The following is a 13,250-nucleotide window of genomic DNA, read 5'->3' as shown; positions in this document are numbered from 1 at the left end:
TGACTGTTAAAAACTCTGTCAAAGAAGGTGCTAATTCCCTCATCCTGACCACCATGCTCCCTCTGCATCCAACCAAGGACAGAGATACATAGAATAAACCAGGTTGGAAGAGACCTTCAAGATCATCGCGTCCAACCCACCTAATCAACTAAACCATGGCACCAAGTACCCCATCAAGTCTCCTCCCGAACACCTCCAATGATGGTGACTCCACCACCTCCCCGGGCCGCCCATTCCAATAGGCAATCACTCTCTCTGTATAGAACTTCTTCCTAACATCCAACCTAAACCTCCCCTGGCACAGCCTGAGACTGTGTCCTCTTGTTCTGGTACTGGCTGCCTGGGAGATTCTCCTTAGTTGCTGATTATTTGTAGAAACATTTCCAGTTCTCTTGAACAGTTGAAGCCAAATTAGTTTCCAGTTGGGCTTTGGCCCTTCTCCCTGTACAGTCTCATAGAAACTGTGTAGTCCTCTAGAATGGCCTAGCCCTTCTTCCAAGGACCACAAACTCTCCTTTTCTCCCTAAGCAGCAACAAGATCTCTCTGTTCAGCTGGGTCCCTTCTTCCCCATCAACTTGACTTTTGGCCCATGAAGACAATCTGTTCCTGAGGCTTTAGGACTTCCTCCTTGAAGGCCTTAAGTTTAAGGCATGCATGTTAGTGGTTTTGTAGTCTTTGTTGCCTATCAGTAAGAGGAAATATGGTAGCGTTACTGTTCTTTTTTCCTGATGAATGTTTTGCAAGGTTTCTTCCTGCTTCAAGTCAGAAAACTTCAATTTTTATGATTGACTTTTTTTCCCCTGATCTGACTTTTTGGGAGGGCTTGCAACTTTTTTTTTAAAAAGAGAATTTCTACTCTTGCACACTTGTTCAATGTGATGAAACTTAAATTGTAGGGCTTCTAATATCTGCCTGTCCTGTGGTGCTACTATGGTCATAAATGAGTGCTTGCAATGACTATTGCACTGAAAGTGATTTTTTTGACTTACTGCTTGGTTGGCAGATGCCTGTTAAAAGGGGGGGAAAATTTGTTCTGTAACACAACTAAGCGAAAGTTACCAGGTAATGTTTCTGTGTATTCTTGAGCTATTGTTAATTTTGCCAACATCATCTTGCTGAGAGACTACTTGAATCTTTGAGGCAGCTTCACAGAAGTCAAATGTCAGCCTTACTTAGATGGTGGTTTTCAGACAGGAAGCACAATTCTCAGCAGTAGTAGGGACAAATGTTGACTTCTGCACTCTGAATAGAAGCTCACAAAAGTAAGATTTCAAGAAATTTTGAATTTTTGTAGCAAAAAAGTAAATCCTAACCCACAGTTTAAGCAAGGTCAGCTAGAGCAGATTGTCTGGGATCATGTCCAACTGGTTCATTGTAATTTGGGCTCTTCTGTGTAGTGATTGTGGTGTGTTTTGTTTTCGGTGTGTGATGTGGTGGGTTTTGTGTTTTTTATATCTTCACATATGAACGCTTTACCTCTCTGGTCAACCTCTTTTAGTGTTCAACCACTGTGACAGTGTTGTATTTAGATGAACATCAAGTGTTGCTAAGAACTTTTAACTGGAGCTGTTTTTGGAACAGTCATTACTGTTTTGTTGTCTTTGGATTTGCTGTCTTGGCTGCACTGCATAATATTAAAAAAAAAAGTAAAAATCAGACTTAATGTAGTCTGTAGAACAGTAGCCCTCACTCCTGCTTATTATTTGTATCTTCTGTTGCTTTGGCTTTGTAGCTCTCTTGCCTTTTGTTTCCTCCTTGTAGAATCCAAAAAGGATATTATAGATCCATTTATTCACCTTTAAAAGTCCATAGAGGTATTTGTGTTGCAAGTGTGAGGTGTTTCCCAGGGAATATGCAGGAGCACAGCCATATCAGGAGGTCAGTTTAGACTGTATCAATGCATTTAACATTCAGAGCTGTAATAATCTGTAAAATGTGATTTGACTGTCCTTTTTGGAGAAATTTTACTAAAGGTACAAAATGACAGGGTAATCTAATCAAGTTTAAATACCTTAATTTAAACAAATTGTTTTTTTATAATAGGACAAAAAGTCTGTTGAAAGCACTTGTCTCTGTTTTGCACGGCTAGTAGACAACTTCCAGCATGAGGAGGTAAGGGTGTGGGGTTTTTGGGGGTGAATTTTTGTTTCCTTCTTCCCTCCTTCAGTTTCTCCTAAGAGCTTACCTTTTGAAGTCAGACTAATGTTTTGAATTTTGTTGTTCCCTCCTGAAGAACTTGCTTCAGCAGGTCGCTTCTAAGGACTTGTTAACAAATATCCAGCAACTTTTGGTAGTGACGCCTCCTATCCTGAGCTCAGGAATGTTCATCATGGTGGTGCGCATGTTTTCCTTAATGTGCTCCAATTGCCCTACTCTTGCAGTCCAACTAATGAAGCAAAGTGAGTTCTTACTCTTCGTGTTCTGGGGGACATACTCGTGCCTATGGTCTGTGTGGAATTCTGTGCACTTGATTATAAATAGTGGGGTTAATTTTTCTTTCTTACTATTGCTTCCTTTGGGACACAAAGTTTAGTTAGTGTGTTTTTTTGCTGTTCTTTTGGTTGTGTGGGGGTTATTTTGGGGTTGTTTTTCTGAGGATTTTCCCCCCGTCCTTTCTGTAGGTGGTGTCACTGGAGTGCTTGCCTAATTTTGAGTCTGTCATAGTGGCACAAGTTATTCTCATTCCAACACCAGTTGAATAATTCTTTTGTAGCCTTTGCCAGGTGGGGGAAACATGGTTTTCTAAGAGAAGACCTTAAGAAATGTAACTTCTGTGCAGCTGTCTTAGTTCTTGCTCATCTTCTTTTCATTTAATTAATTTTGACTTCTCATCTTAACTGCCCTATATACTCCCTTGTGTTCTGCTGTGCCCTGTATAGAATGTCCCCTACAGGTAAAAACCCCCAAATTAAAAAAACCCACAAGGCTTTTGTCTTGCTGTCTACTGTCTGTTTGATTTGGACAACTATCTTCTTGCACAGCATTCAAGACAAAATGGAGTCCATAGTCTGACAGTGGCAATTTCACGTTTTTTTAATAGACATTGCAGAAACACTTCATTTCCTCCTTTGTGGAGCCTCAAATGGGAGTTGTCAGGAACAAATTGACCTCGTTCCACGGAGTCCTCAAGAACTTTATGAGCTTACTTCTCTTATCTGGTATGTTATGCATCTTGAAGTTACAGGTCTGGTTTTGGTATATTAAAATCCCTAACTTCTGTAGAATGAAGGCATATGGTTTTCAGTTTAGATGGGACTATATTATATTTTGTAGTAAAATAGTGGTTTTACGTCCTTTACAGTGAACTGATGCCTTGCCTGCCAAAAGAAGGAATCTTTGCTGTTGATACTATGCTGAAGAAAGGAAATGCACAAAACACGGATGGTGCAATATGGCAGTGGCGAGATGACAGGGGTCTTTGGCATCCCTATAACAGGATTGACAGTCGAATAATAGAGGTAGTAATGCCACATCCTTGTGTGGTGTTCTTTAAATATATGTGGTTGTACAGGGAATCAAGTGCTTTACAGCTTTGAAGATATCAATCTTACTCTTTCTGAGCAAAACACATGAGTTTTCTCTATGCTCCTACTGTAGTATTGCACTACTTTGGTATCACTTAGGTGTGAACTGCCGAAACACTATTCTTCTGTCTGTCACTTGTTTGGTTTTCCTACTGTTGCCCCTTTCCTCACCTTTCATGTAGTTTCTTGGTTTTTAGGGAATTTAACTTCAGGCTTGCTCTTGTTTCTAGGCAGCTCATCAGGTTGGTGAGGATGAGATCAGCCTGTCTACGCTTGGGCGTGTCTATACTATAGACTTTAACTCTATGCAGCAAATCAATGAGGATACTGGAACAGCACGTGCCATTCAGCGAAAACCAAACCCTCTAGCCAATACAAATACTAGTGAGTACCTGCTGGCTCCAGCTATGCCTGATGTATCATAGAATATTTTGAGTTGGAAGGGCCCTTTTCAAGGTTGCCCACTCCAACCCAATTCTGGGTTATGCAATAGTTGTAGCTTACCTTTCTCTTTTTTTCTGTTGTGTGTGTTTTCTGTGGAGCATCTGTCTATTCTGATTTCTGTCAGTGAAGACAGTTTTACCACAGAACTCGAACTGCTGAAGTGTGTTGTTTTTAATACGTGAACTCTTTTTCCTGGGAACAGAAAATGCATTAAATTGTGAGCGAGATGGGAACATTTCTGGCTTGGAATTTTCTGAAAGAGTTTTGTTAATACAGCTCTTTATTTCATGAAGACTCTGTAAGGACTACTTGTTACTCTACCGCAATATATAAGAAAACTGAAGAAACCAACTTCTGTTGCTTGAGGAGAATTTGTGCCTACACTCTTGCCATCAGTTTGACTTCTGCTTCTTAAATGAAGAGTAGAGATGCAAAGTACTGTGTAGTGATTTGTTGCATGTTTCTCACAGGTGGACATTCAGAATTGAAGAAGGATGATGCTCGAGCACAACTAATGAAAGAGGACCCAGAACTGGCAAAATCATTTATCAAAACATTGTTTGGTGTTCTTTATGAAGTATATAGTTCTTCAGCTGGACCTGCAGTTAGACACAAGTGCCTTAGAGCAATTCTTAGGATAATTTATTTTGCTGATGCTGAACTTCTGAAAGATGTACTGAAAAACCATGCTGTTTCAAGGTGGGTTCATTAACCCTTATGAATGAGCCTCATTTTGAGCTTACAACTCAAACATTTTTGAGTCCTCTTTTTCAGGGGATAGTTGTAATTTTCAGTTCTCAGTAATTTATTTTTCAAAAGATGAGGCTGTCATCTCCTTGGGAATTTTTTTGCACTAAGTGCCAATTTTAGATATTAGAGAGTGTAACTCTGTGACTGCGTGCTAGTCATGTCTAATATTGCCACTTACTGTTTTCCTTATTTCTAAAATGTGCCTGTAAACTTTTCTGAGGGCAAGATTACTTTTGAGGTAATACAATGTGAATGATGCATGACCTTCAGGTGGTAAGTTCTATTAGTGAAACCTCTCCCACTTATTGTACCATAAAGTTAGGATCTAGAGAAAAAGATGCGTTTGCAGTATAAACTGACTGCATTTTCAAAGGCAGTATCTGGTTCCTTTAAAGAACATGGTGATACAGAGGAAGATTATGTCATTTGTTAAAACTTTGTAAAAGTTATTTAAATGGGAAGAGGTCTTTTTTCCATTCCTTTTATTTATAGATTTTACAAAAGCACACTGAAATAAGTTTTCTTTCTGTCTCCAGTACTTAAGAGTGCAAGATAAATTAGCTTATTTTTAATACAAAAAATGGAAAGATAAACCTAATTCCAATACATTCTCTGTTTTAGTCATATTGCTTCCATGCTGTCGAGTCAAGACCTTAAGATAGTAGTTGGAGCCCTGCAAATGGCAGAGATTTTAATGCAAAAATTGCCTGACATTTTTAGTGTTTACTTCAGAAGAGAAGGTAAGTCATGCTGCCTTCTTTTTTTTTTGCCCTCAAACTCCATACTTAGTATTGTAAAAGCATATCCTCTACCCCCTGTTTGATTTCCTCCCCCCTTCTTTCCCCAAGCTGTAAAATGTTAATATTGCTTTTGAATACTAAAAAGTCCATTCCATGCAAGCTATCTTCATATGACTAAGGAAGAGCTGACACACTCTGAAGGAGATAGATTTGTTTATTTGGAACATGAAACAAGTTTGTACAGGCTTGCTAGATGCTAGTGAATTTACATTTGGGTTGAAGATTGCTTGCTGAAGTCACATGGGTAGTCTTACTGGACAAAACTGGTGAACCTTTGGCAGAAAGTGTTTGTTCTAATCCCCTGGGGTTTTGGGGGTTTCTTTAGGTACTGATAGTGCTGTTGTCCTTTTATTAGTTTTAAAAACAAACGACTATGTAGGTTAATTCTTTCTTTGAAGAAAGATTGAACTTTTACTTAGTATAGATGGGTGGGATGAGCCAGTACTGCTGTAATCAAAACAGAGGTTCAAATTACACACTTTCAAGCCTTTGTCCCTGCTGCTCCCACCAAAAATTCCCCACAACCAAAACAAAAGATTCCTTCTTTTGCAAAGGGGTGATGCACCAAGTGAAGAACTTAGCAGAGTCTGAGGCTTTGCTGACGAGCCCACCAAAAGTATGCACTAATGGATCAGGAATGCTTGGTACCACTACAACTATAAGTACTGGGACTGCCACTGCTGCTGGCAACGCAGCTGCGGATTTGGGCTCTCCCAGCTTGCAGCACAGCCGGGAGGATTCTTTGGATCTGAGCCCACAGGGGTAGGTGCACTTTCTGTGGTGTAACTTTCTGTTAGGGTGGTGGTTTTGTTTCATGTGAATTTTTTGTGTGTGGTTTTGGTATCATGGGTTGTTTTGGTGCTTGTTATTTTCTAAAGTCTTTGCTGATATGGCTGCTACACATCATCTGTATTTTGCTGTGGTATTTCACTCTAAGGGTACTAAATGGAGGGTGGTGTTGAAGCTGCCAATGGGTAGTTTTGGTTTATGTTAAGTATTTAAAATGGAAGTCTAGTGACTTGATAGTTATGATGTAATAGTATGAAACAGTCTGCTGTTTGGGGGAACACTGGAGAATGCAAAGAGCAACAGCTGTCATCTCATGTAGCTGTTGAGGACAGAGATTGAGCAAAACAATAGTTGTGGTGCATCGTTCATTTCTGCTGAAGACCTGGAGGGGGAAAAAGTCAAGTTATTTTGTTGGAGTACAACCATTTTTAATGCTTGTAAAATTAAAACCACTCGTAGGAATAAATTTAGTGCTTAAGCAGTTTGCCTTTATTTTAAAGGTGAAATGTATGTGTTTAATGTATTGGCCTAGTAAGGAAATTAATTTTAACCAGAACTGGAATGTGAACTTGAAGTGCAGGGCTTGGTGAGTAGAAGTTCCATGAACTACTGAAGAAGTGTTTTATGCGGCTTAATAGGGGAGGCAGGTCCAAATATCCAGTGCCTCTTGATACTTAGTTAGGATTTGTTTTGGGCTTTTTTTGTTGTTTCTGTTTTCCTTTTAAGTGTATTAAAATAAAAGTATAACCAGATGTTTACACAAATTTAATAGTGCAAATTATGAGAAACCTTTATTCAGTGTCACTTCTGGCTGTCTTTGCCCATATTACAAAGGTGTCAGCAAGGAAAACCCCTTCTTTCTGGGTGGAGTAGTCACATGTCTTTACAATTAAAATACAATTCTTCCTTTGTGCCCACCTCGTCAGGGGATGAAACCTGTTTTAATTCTTAAGGAAGTATCTGGCAGATGCACCTTAAACTGAGGGGTGGGTATGCATATGAATATGGTAGATGGAAACATGTTGCTTTTAAATTTGGACAGACGACTGAGTGATGTTCTAAAGAGAAAAAGACTGCCAAAACGAGGGCCAAGGAGACCAAAGTACTCTCCTCCAAGAGATGATGACAAAGTAGACAATCAAGGTAAGTAATTCTTAAAATATGATACTCATCTCCTATTAAAAATAAGCTTATAATCAATGAGAAGTGCTAGCTGAAATAAACCTGCTGATCTCTTAATTTTGTCATTACTTCTACCAGCTAAAAGCCCTACAGCTACTCAGTCTCCTAAATCTTCTTTCTTGGCAAGTTTAAATCCTAAAACATGGGGAAGATTAAGCACACAGTCCAACAGTAATAACATTGAACCAGCACGAACTGCAGGAGTAAGTGGTCTTGCAAGGGCTGCTTCCAAGGATACCATTTCCAATAACAGGTACGTACACACACAATCAAAATACTTGTAATATGGTGATGACATGGAGGTGCAGCTGCCTTTTTAGGGTAAGCCATCAGTAGCACCTATCAAAACAGTTGGAGTTTAACCCTTGTTAAAATAACTGTAAAAGAAAAATCAGGAAATTAAGGTAGAGAACTTCTTAATAGTTTAAAGTAGCATGCTTGGGAAAAATCTGAATTGGGGGGAAAAAGATGCAGGAAATCTGTAGAGAATAGACCTTTGCAGTGTTGGAGTAAGAGGGAAGGGGTTTTGTCTTTGCTTATTATGTAAGGGGAAAATGATACTCTGGCTGTGTTTACTTGTGATATTGGAGTATGCACATGTTAAGTATGGCCAAATGTCTTGTGTGCTTCTTTACAGAGAAAAAATTAAGGGCTGGATTAAGGAGCAAGCCCATAAATTTGTAGAACGTTATTTTAGTTCTGAAAACATGGATGGAAGCAATCCAGCACTAAATGTATTACAGAGACTTTGCACTGCAACTGAACAACTCAACCTCCAGGTTTGAAATAGCAAGCTTTCTTGGGGCTTAGGTGGTAGTGGAAGCAGTAGAAGTGTTTAAAAGGAAGCTAGAGGAAAGCTGAACATTTTAGACAGCATGGCCAATACTTAAAGCACAGTTTTTGTTATCTCAAATGATGGTACAGTGTTTCTGAACTTGCAGTGCTTTGCTTGGTGTGTTGTTTGGTTTGGGTTTTTGAAGAATTTATACGTAAACTGGCACAGCTGATGATAAATGACTAGTATTAACAAGGGTATTTTTGATTCCTAGCAACATATTACTAGCAGCATTTTGTTTAAAATTTAAGAATTCTACAGTTAAGTGTTAGGGGTTGACTTTACACCTAAAGAAGAATACAGTTTGTAATAAGAGCTTTCAGGGTGGGAGGACAAGAGGGAAGTAGTCTTCTGTTGAAAGAATAGAAGAACTACAGAATGGGACAAATCTGCAGCATCTTAAAACTTGAGACTGGCTTCTAAGGCAGCTGGGATTCTTAAGAGATTGTTTAAAGCTGTAAATTTTAAAAGTAGCTAGAGAACCAAGTTTTGTTCTGTGCTTTGATCTAAGCAATCATTAAACATGAAACTTTCTCTCTTCTTTCCCATGAATGTCACACAAAATAGATACCTGAGTTGGGTGGGATTTTTTGTGTGGTGGTTTGTATTTATTCTAAATATTACTTTTGGAGCTCATCTTTACATTGCATGAAATAGAAGTGTAACTTTCTATTTCTCTTACAACAGAGAAAACATAGGTGTTGCCTGTAATGCCTCCCCCTTGAACAGAGAAATTTCTTAGCCTCAGATTATTCACTCTGTTATTGCTTGCATTGAGTTACTATACAGTCCAGGCTTTCTGGGTTATTTGCGCCTACCCCCTCCCTCTTTAGAGCTGTTCCATGCAGTGAGAGGAAAACCAGTATTTCTTAAACCCTTATTACCTGCACAGTACAGTACAGCCTTCATATTTTTCAGGTGGATGGTGGAACAGAGTGCCTTGTAGAAATCCGCAGCATTGTCTCGGAGTCTGACGTCTCGTCATTTGAAATCCAGCATAGTGGGTTTGTTAAACAACTGCTACTTTACTTGACATCTAAAAGTGAGAAAGATGCTGTAAGCAGGGATATCAGATTGAAGAGATTTCTTCATGTATTTTTTTCTTCTCCAGTAAGTTTTCTTGTTTATTGTTTTGTCATTCTTAGTTGTATATCTCTCAGATTGTACTTACTTGACTGACAGGTTCAGCAGTGACCTTGACTTAAAGGTGGAGTATGGAAGGAATGTTGGTTTTATGCCTAAGATCTATAACACTGCACCTTTAGCTTTGTTCTATATCTTCACAGGTCATAAATTCTTTAAAATGTCCTATAATTGTGGAAAATTCCACACAACAATGGAAAAAAGATTCCAAAATGGCCATTTGTTTGAGACTTAAAAGTTATTCCTGACTTTTAAGAAGTTGATGTAGAAAGAGTTTGGATAGTAGATTTATCGCTTGCTCTTTAGTCTGAAATACTGCAAGAAACTTGACTGTCCTGTTCTTAAAGGAAGAAATTGCAAGTGGAAGAGAGGAAGGTAGATAGTTGCATCTTCCATGAAACATACATACTGCTTGTTTTTAAGGATGAGTTCTTAAAATCTGTAGGGCTATTCAATTGAAACCAGTAGAGAGAAGCCTTTCGTGAACTTGCTGTGTGTCATCCTATTACTGCTAAGAGCAGTGATGCTTAATTTCTTTTTCTTTAAACTTTGTGGGTTGTGGTGGTGTTGGTTTTTGGTTTCAACAAACGAGAAACAGTAGCTTGTGGTATAAGTTGTAGAAAATGGATTCATTCAGACACGTAACTAATAGACTGGAATGTGTTTCAGCTTCCTGGAGAAGAACCACTTGGAAGATTAGAGCCATTAGAAAATGCACCTTTGTTGGCATTAGTCCATAAAATGAACAATTGCCTCAGTCAAATGGAACAGTTTCCTGTCAAAGTGCATGACTTCCCTAGTGGAAATGGAACAGGGAGCAGGTAAGGATTAATGCTCAGGTAACAATTTTATCGGAAGTTTTTATTTTCCAAAACATGTTTTCAGTGCTGAAGGTTCCAGGAGGTAATGGAAACGTTTGACCCTATTAAAGACAAAAGCAACTACACAGTTTAACAGTATATAAATAAATACAACTGTTTAACCAAACACTTGCTCAGTATCTTGAAATTTCTCTCACTTATGCTGAGGGTGAACATGTAATTTGAAATGCAATCTCTGAAGTCCAAGCTTAAAAAATTCATTTGGGATCCTTATGTAAACACTGGGAAGAAATAATTATTGCTGAGACACTGATTTTTATTTTTTCAGTAAGGTAATTGAACTGCTGAGAGTTTGTATTGCTGTGCTTAACTTTGTTCTTCAGATGGGTTCTGTACATTAGGATGGTTATGGATTGAGTGATATATGTTGGCTATCAGCATAGTTTAAAATAACTGTAGACTTGGTCTTTGTCTTAATAAATTTGATTCCAAATGTAATCTGTCTTACTGTAAGTAACAAGTATGAGTGACTGAATATCTTTCTACATTTTTTCTGTACTTTAAATCAACATTTTTTGTTCGGTATACAGCAGTTATTAAGTCTGTTTCAGTATAAGTTGCATATAGGTTTTGGAAGTATTTTGTGGTGCTCGCTAGAAGTTCAACTTGATTATAGACATTCTTGTGACTACGTAGGCATGACGGGGGGGGGGGGGGGCACTGAAAAGAAATTTTTGAAAATTATTCTTTAAAGTTTGAAATGCCAAGTCTTCTGTTTCTCAGGTAGTAAGATAGTGTGGATTTTTTTTGTCACTAATTGTGACACAATATCTGTTACAGTAGATGTATTAGAGCCTTACGCTATAGCATTAATCCAGCTTATGATGAAATTCAGTACTTTGTGAAACTTAAAATCCACGGGAATGAATGCAAACACAGATTCCTAGTACTTGAAGGACTTAATTGTCTTGATACTGGCTTTTGCAAATAGTATATGCTCAGTAATCTCACAACACTTCCTCATATGTGCTGTAGCTGTAAAAAGTGAGATAACAGAAGTTCTAAAGCTGCTAATCATAGAAGCAAAATTGTACTATTCTTTTTGATAGAAAACAGAACATTGAAGTCAGACTGCTAATCTTAATGTGGATTTTGTCAGTGAGGATTTTGAGGCATTAGTATTTGATAGTCTTGCACTGGAAATTGAAGCAGCTCAGTATAGCAAGTTTGTGTATAAAAATACAGTATAGTGAGATGGCGCATGTGTGTAAACTATGCCTGGAAAAAATAACAGCTTTCAGGCTGTCTCTTTAGGTCTTTAATAAAGCATAAGCAAATGGACACTTGTATTTTCCATCCCCGATTCTGATCCTTAATGCACTGCAGGTAAGCACAGCTCTAAATCTCACATGGCATCAACTGGCCCTTGAACTTCAGACTTCAGAGATGGTCAATATAGGACATATTGTAATCAGACCTTAGAATAGACTTCTCTTGGAAGGCAGATGTTGTCCAACTTGGTTTCTGATGTTTTTGTGAAATAAAATTTTACATCTTATCCAAGCCTTTATATCTATGTATCTTTTTTTTCCCTCCAGATAAACGATACTCAGAACACATGCATTTGTAAATGTGTGTATGGGCCTGTTTAAATGCCTTTTTTTAATTGTAACCATATATTAGATTCTTTGTGTAGCAACTTTTTTCACAAATTATTTTGAGTTTTTCTCTTAACAGAGGATCCCAAGCATTAAAATTCTTCAATACACATCAGTTGAAATGCCAGCTGCAAAGACATCCAGACTGCGCTAATGTGAAGCAGTGGAAAGGTGGTCCTGTGAAGATTGATCCTCTGGCTTTGGTACAAGCCATTGAAAGATACCTTGTAGTTAGAGGTATGTATAGATATATAGTCACTTGTAAAGATTATACTGAAGACATATGGGAGGTACTTATAAATTGTCTTGTTCACAGCGGAGGAGACTGAGGCTGGGCAGAGCCTTCCTTTTCTGAACCTTTTTATAACATATATTTTGGAACCATTTCAAACAACGGAGTTTGTAAAAGTTAGTACAAAAGCGTGGCTGTGTTTTGAGTAAAAACAAATGAGGGTGTCTTTCTTTTCTCTTGCCTCAGGCTATGGAAGAGTTAGAGAAGATGATGAAGATAGTGATGATGATGGGTCAGATGAAGAAATAGATGAATCTTTGGTAAGCTTTTGATCAGGATATAAGGGGAGGGAGAGAGAAGGGCAAGCAACGAATTTCCTAACTTGTGTGGTGGTGTGTTTTTGTTGTTGTTCAGGCTGCTCAATTCTTAAATTCAGGGAATGTGAGACATAGACTACAATTTTACATTGGAGATCACTTGCTGCCATACAATATGACTGTGTATCAAGCAGTTAGGCAGTACAGTTTGCAAGCTGAGGAGGAGAGGGAATCTACAGATGATGAAAGCAACCCACTAGGAAGAGCTGGGATTTGGACAAAAACACATACCATTTGGTAAGTTGGCTAGAGAAATCAGGGGAGGACAGTATTTCCAGTTTTCTAGTTCTGTATGCATAAAGAAAATTCAACAACAGCTCTTCTCTGGTTGTGGGTGTTGTTCTCCTCCAAAACTGTGAAGCTTTGCATTTCCAAATCTGCTTGAGGAAGGTACATCTTAAGAAGAATTCATTGTTAGCTGCTGACATTTTCTAGCTCATGAGTGAAGCTGATGGACAAGAAATGGGGAATCTTATATATTTGATGCCTGCTCAAAGGAGGGGAATGATTCTTACTGTTAGGTAACTAGCCACAAACAGTATAGAATTGTATCTGCAGTCTACAAATAATCGTCAGCTTCATACTGGTTTCCACAATTTCTGTGCAGATGTATGTATTCTCTAGCCATACTTTGCAAGGAGCAGTATTGATCTATGACTATATCAAATATTTTAACATTCATCAGTGTTTTTTC

General features: G+C 38.3%; 1 protein-coding gene across 6 annotated transcripts in view; it reads left to right on the top strand.

Annotated features, from left to right (window-relative positions):
- TRIP12 (thyroid hormone receptor interactor 12) overlaps positions 1-13,250 on the top strand; it is a 74,802-nt gene that overhangs the window by 49,215 nt on the left and 12,337 nt on the right. For 3 of the 6 annotated variants that reach the window (XM_054166897.1, XM_054166893.1, XM_054166896.1), the window contains 16 exons: positions 2,045-2,113; positions 2,235-2,400; positions 3,042-3,159; positions 3,303-3,459; positions 3,756-3,909; positions 4,440-4,668; positions 5,341-5,459; positions 6,074-6,281; positions 7,351-7,451; positions 7,569-7,743; positions 8,128-8,269; positions 9,244-9,435; positions 10,138-10,289; positions 12,027-12,184; positions 12,426-12,499; positions 12,594-12,793. In XM_054166897.1, coding sequence (XP_054022872.1) covers positions 2,045-2,113; positions 2,235-2,400; positions 3,042-3,159; positions 3,303-3,459; positions 3,756-3,909; positions 4,440-4,668; positions 5,341-5,459; positions 6,074-6,281; positions 7,351-7,451; positions 7,569-7,743; positions 8,128-8,269; positions 9,244-9,435; positions 10,138-10,289; positions 12,027-12,184; positions 12,426-12,499; positions 12,594-12,793 — 2,414 coding nt within the window. Of the gene's footprint in view, positions 1-2,044; positions 2,114-2,234; positions 2,401-3,041; positions 3,160-3,302; positions 3,460-3,755; positions 3,910-4,439; positions 4,669-5,340; positions 5,460-6,073; positions 6,282-7,350; positions 7,452-7,568; positions 7,744-8,127; positions 8,270-9,243; positions 9,436-10,137; positions 10,290-12,011; positions 12,185-12,425; positions 12,500-12,593; positions 12,794-13,250 lie in introns of all 6 variants that reach the window. The other 3 variants (XM_054166894.1, XM_054166892.1, XM_054166895.1) reach the window with 1 other exon arrangement.

This window comes from Dryobates pubescens, chromosome 13 (assembly GCF_014839835.1).
Source record: "Dryobates pubescens isolate bDryPub1 chromosome 13, bDryPub1.pri, whole genome shotgun sequence".
In the NCBI taxonomy this organism is placed as follows: Eukaryota; Metazoa; Chordata; class Aves; order Piciformes; family Picidae; genus Dryobates; species Dryobates pubescens.
This window is presented reverse-complemented; position numbering and strand designations above follow the sequence as displayed.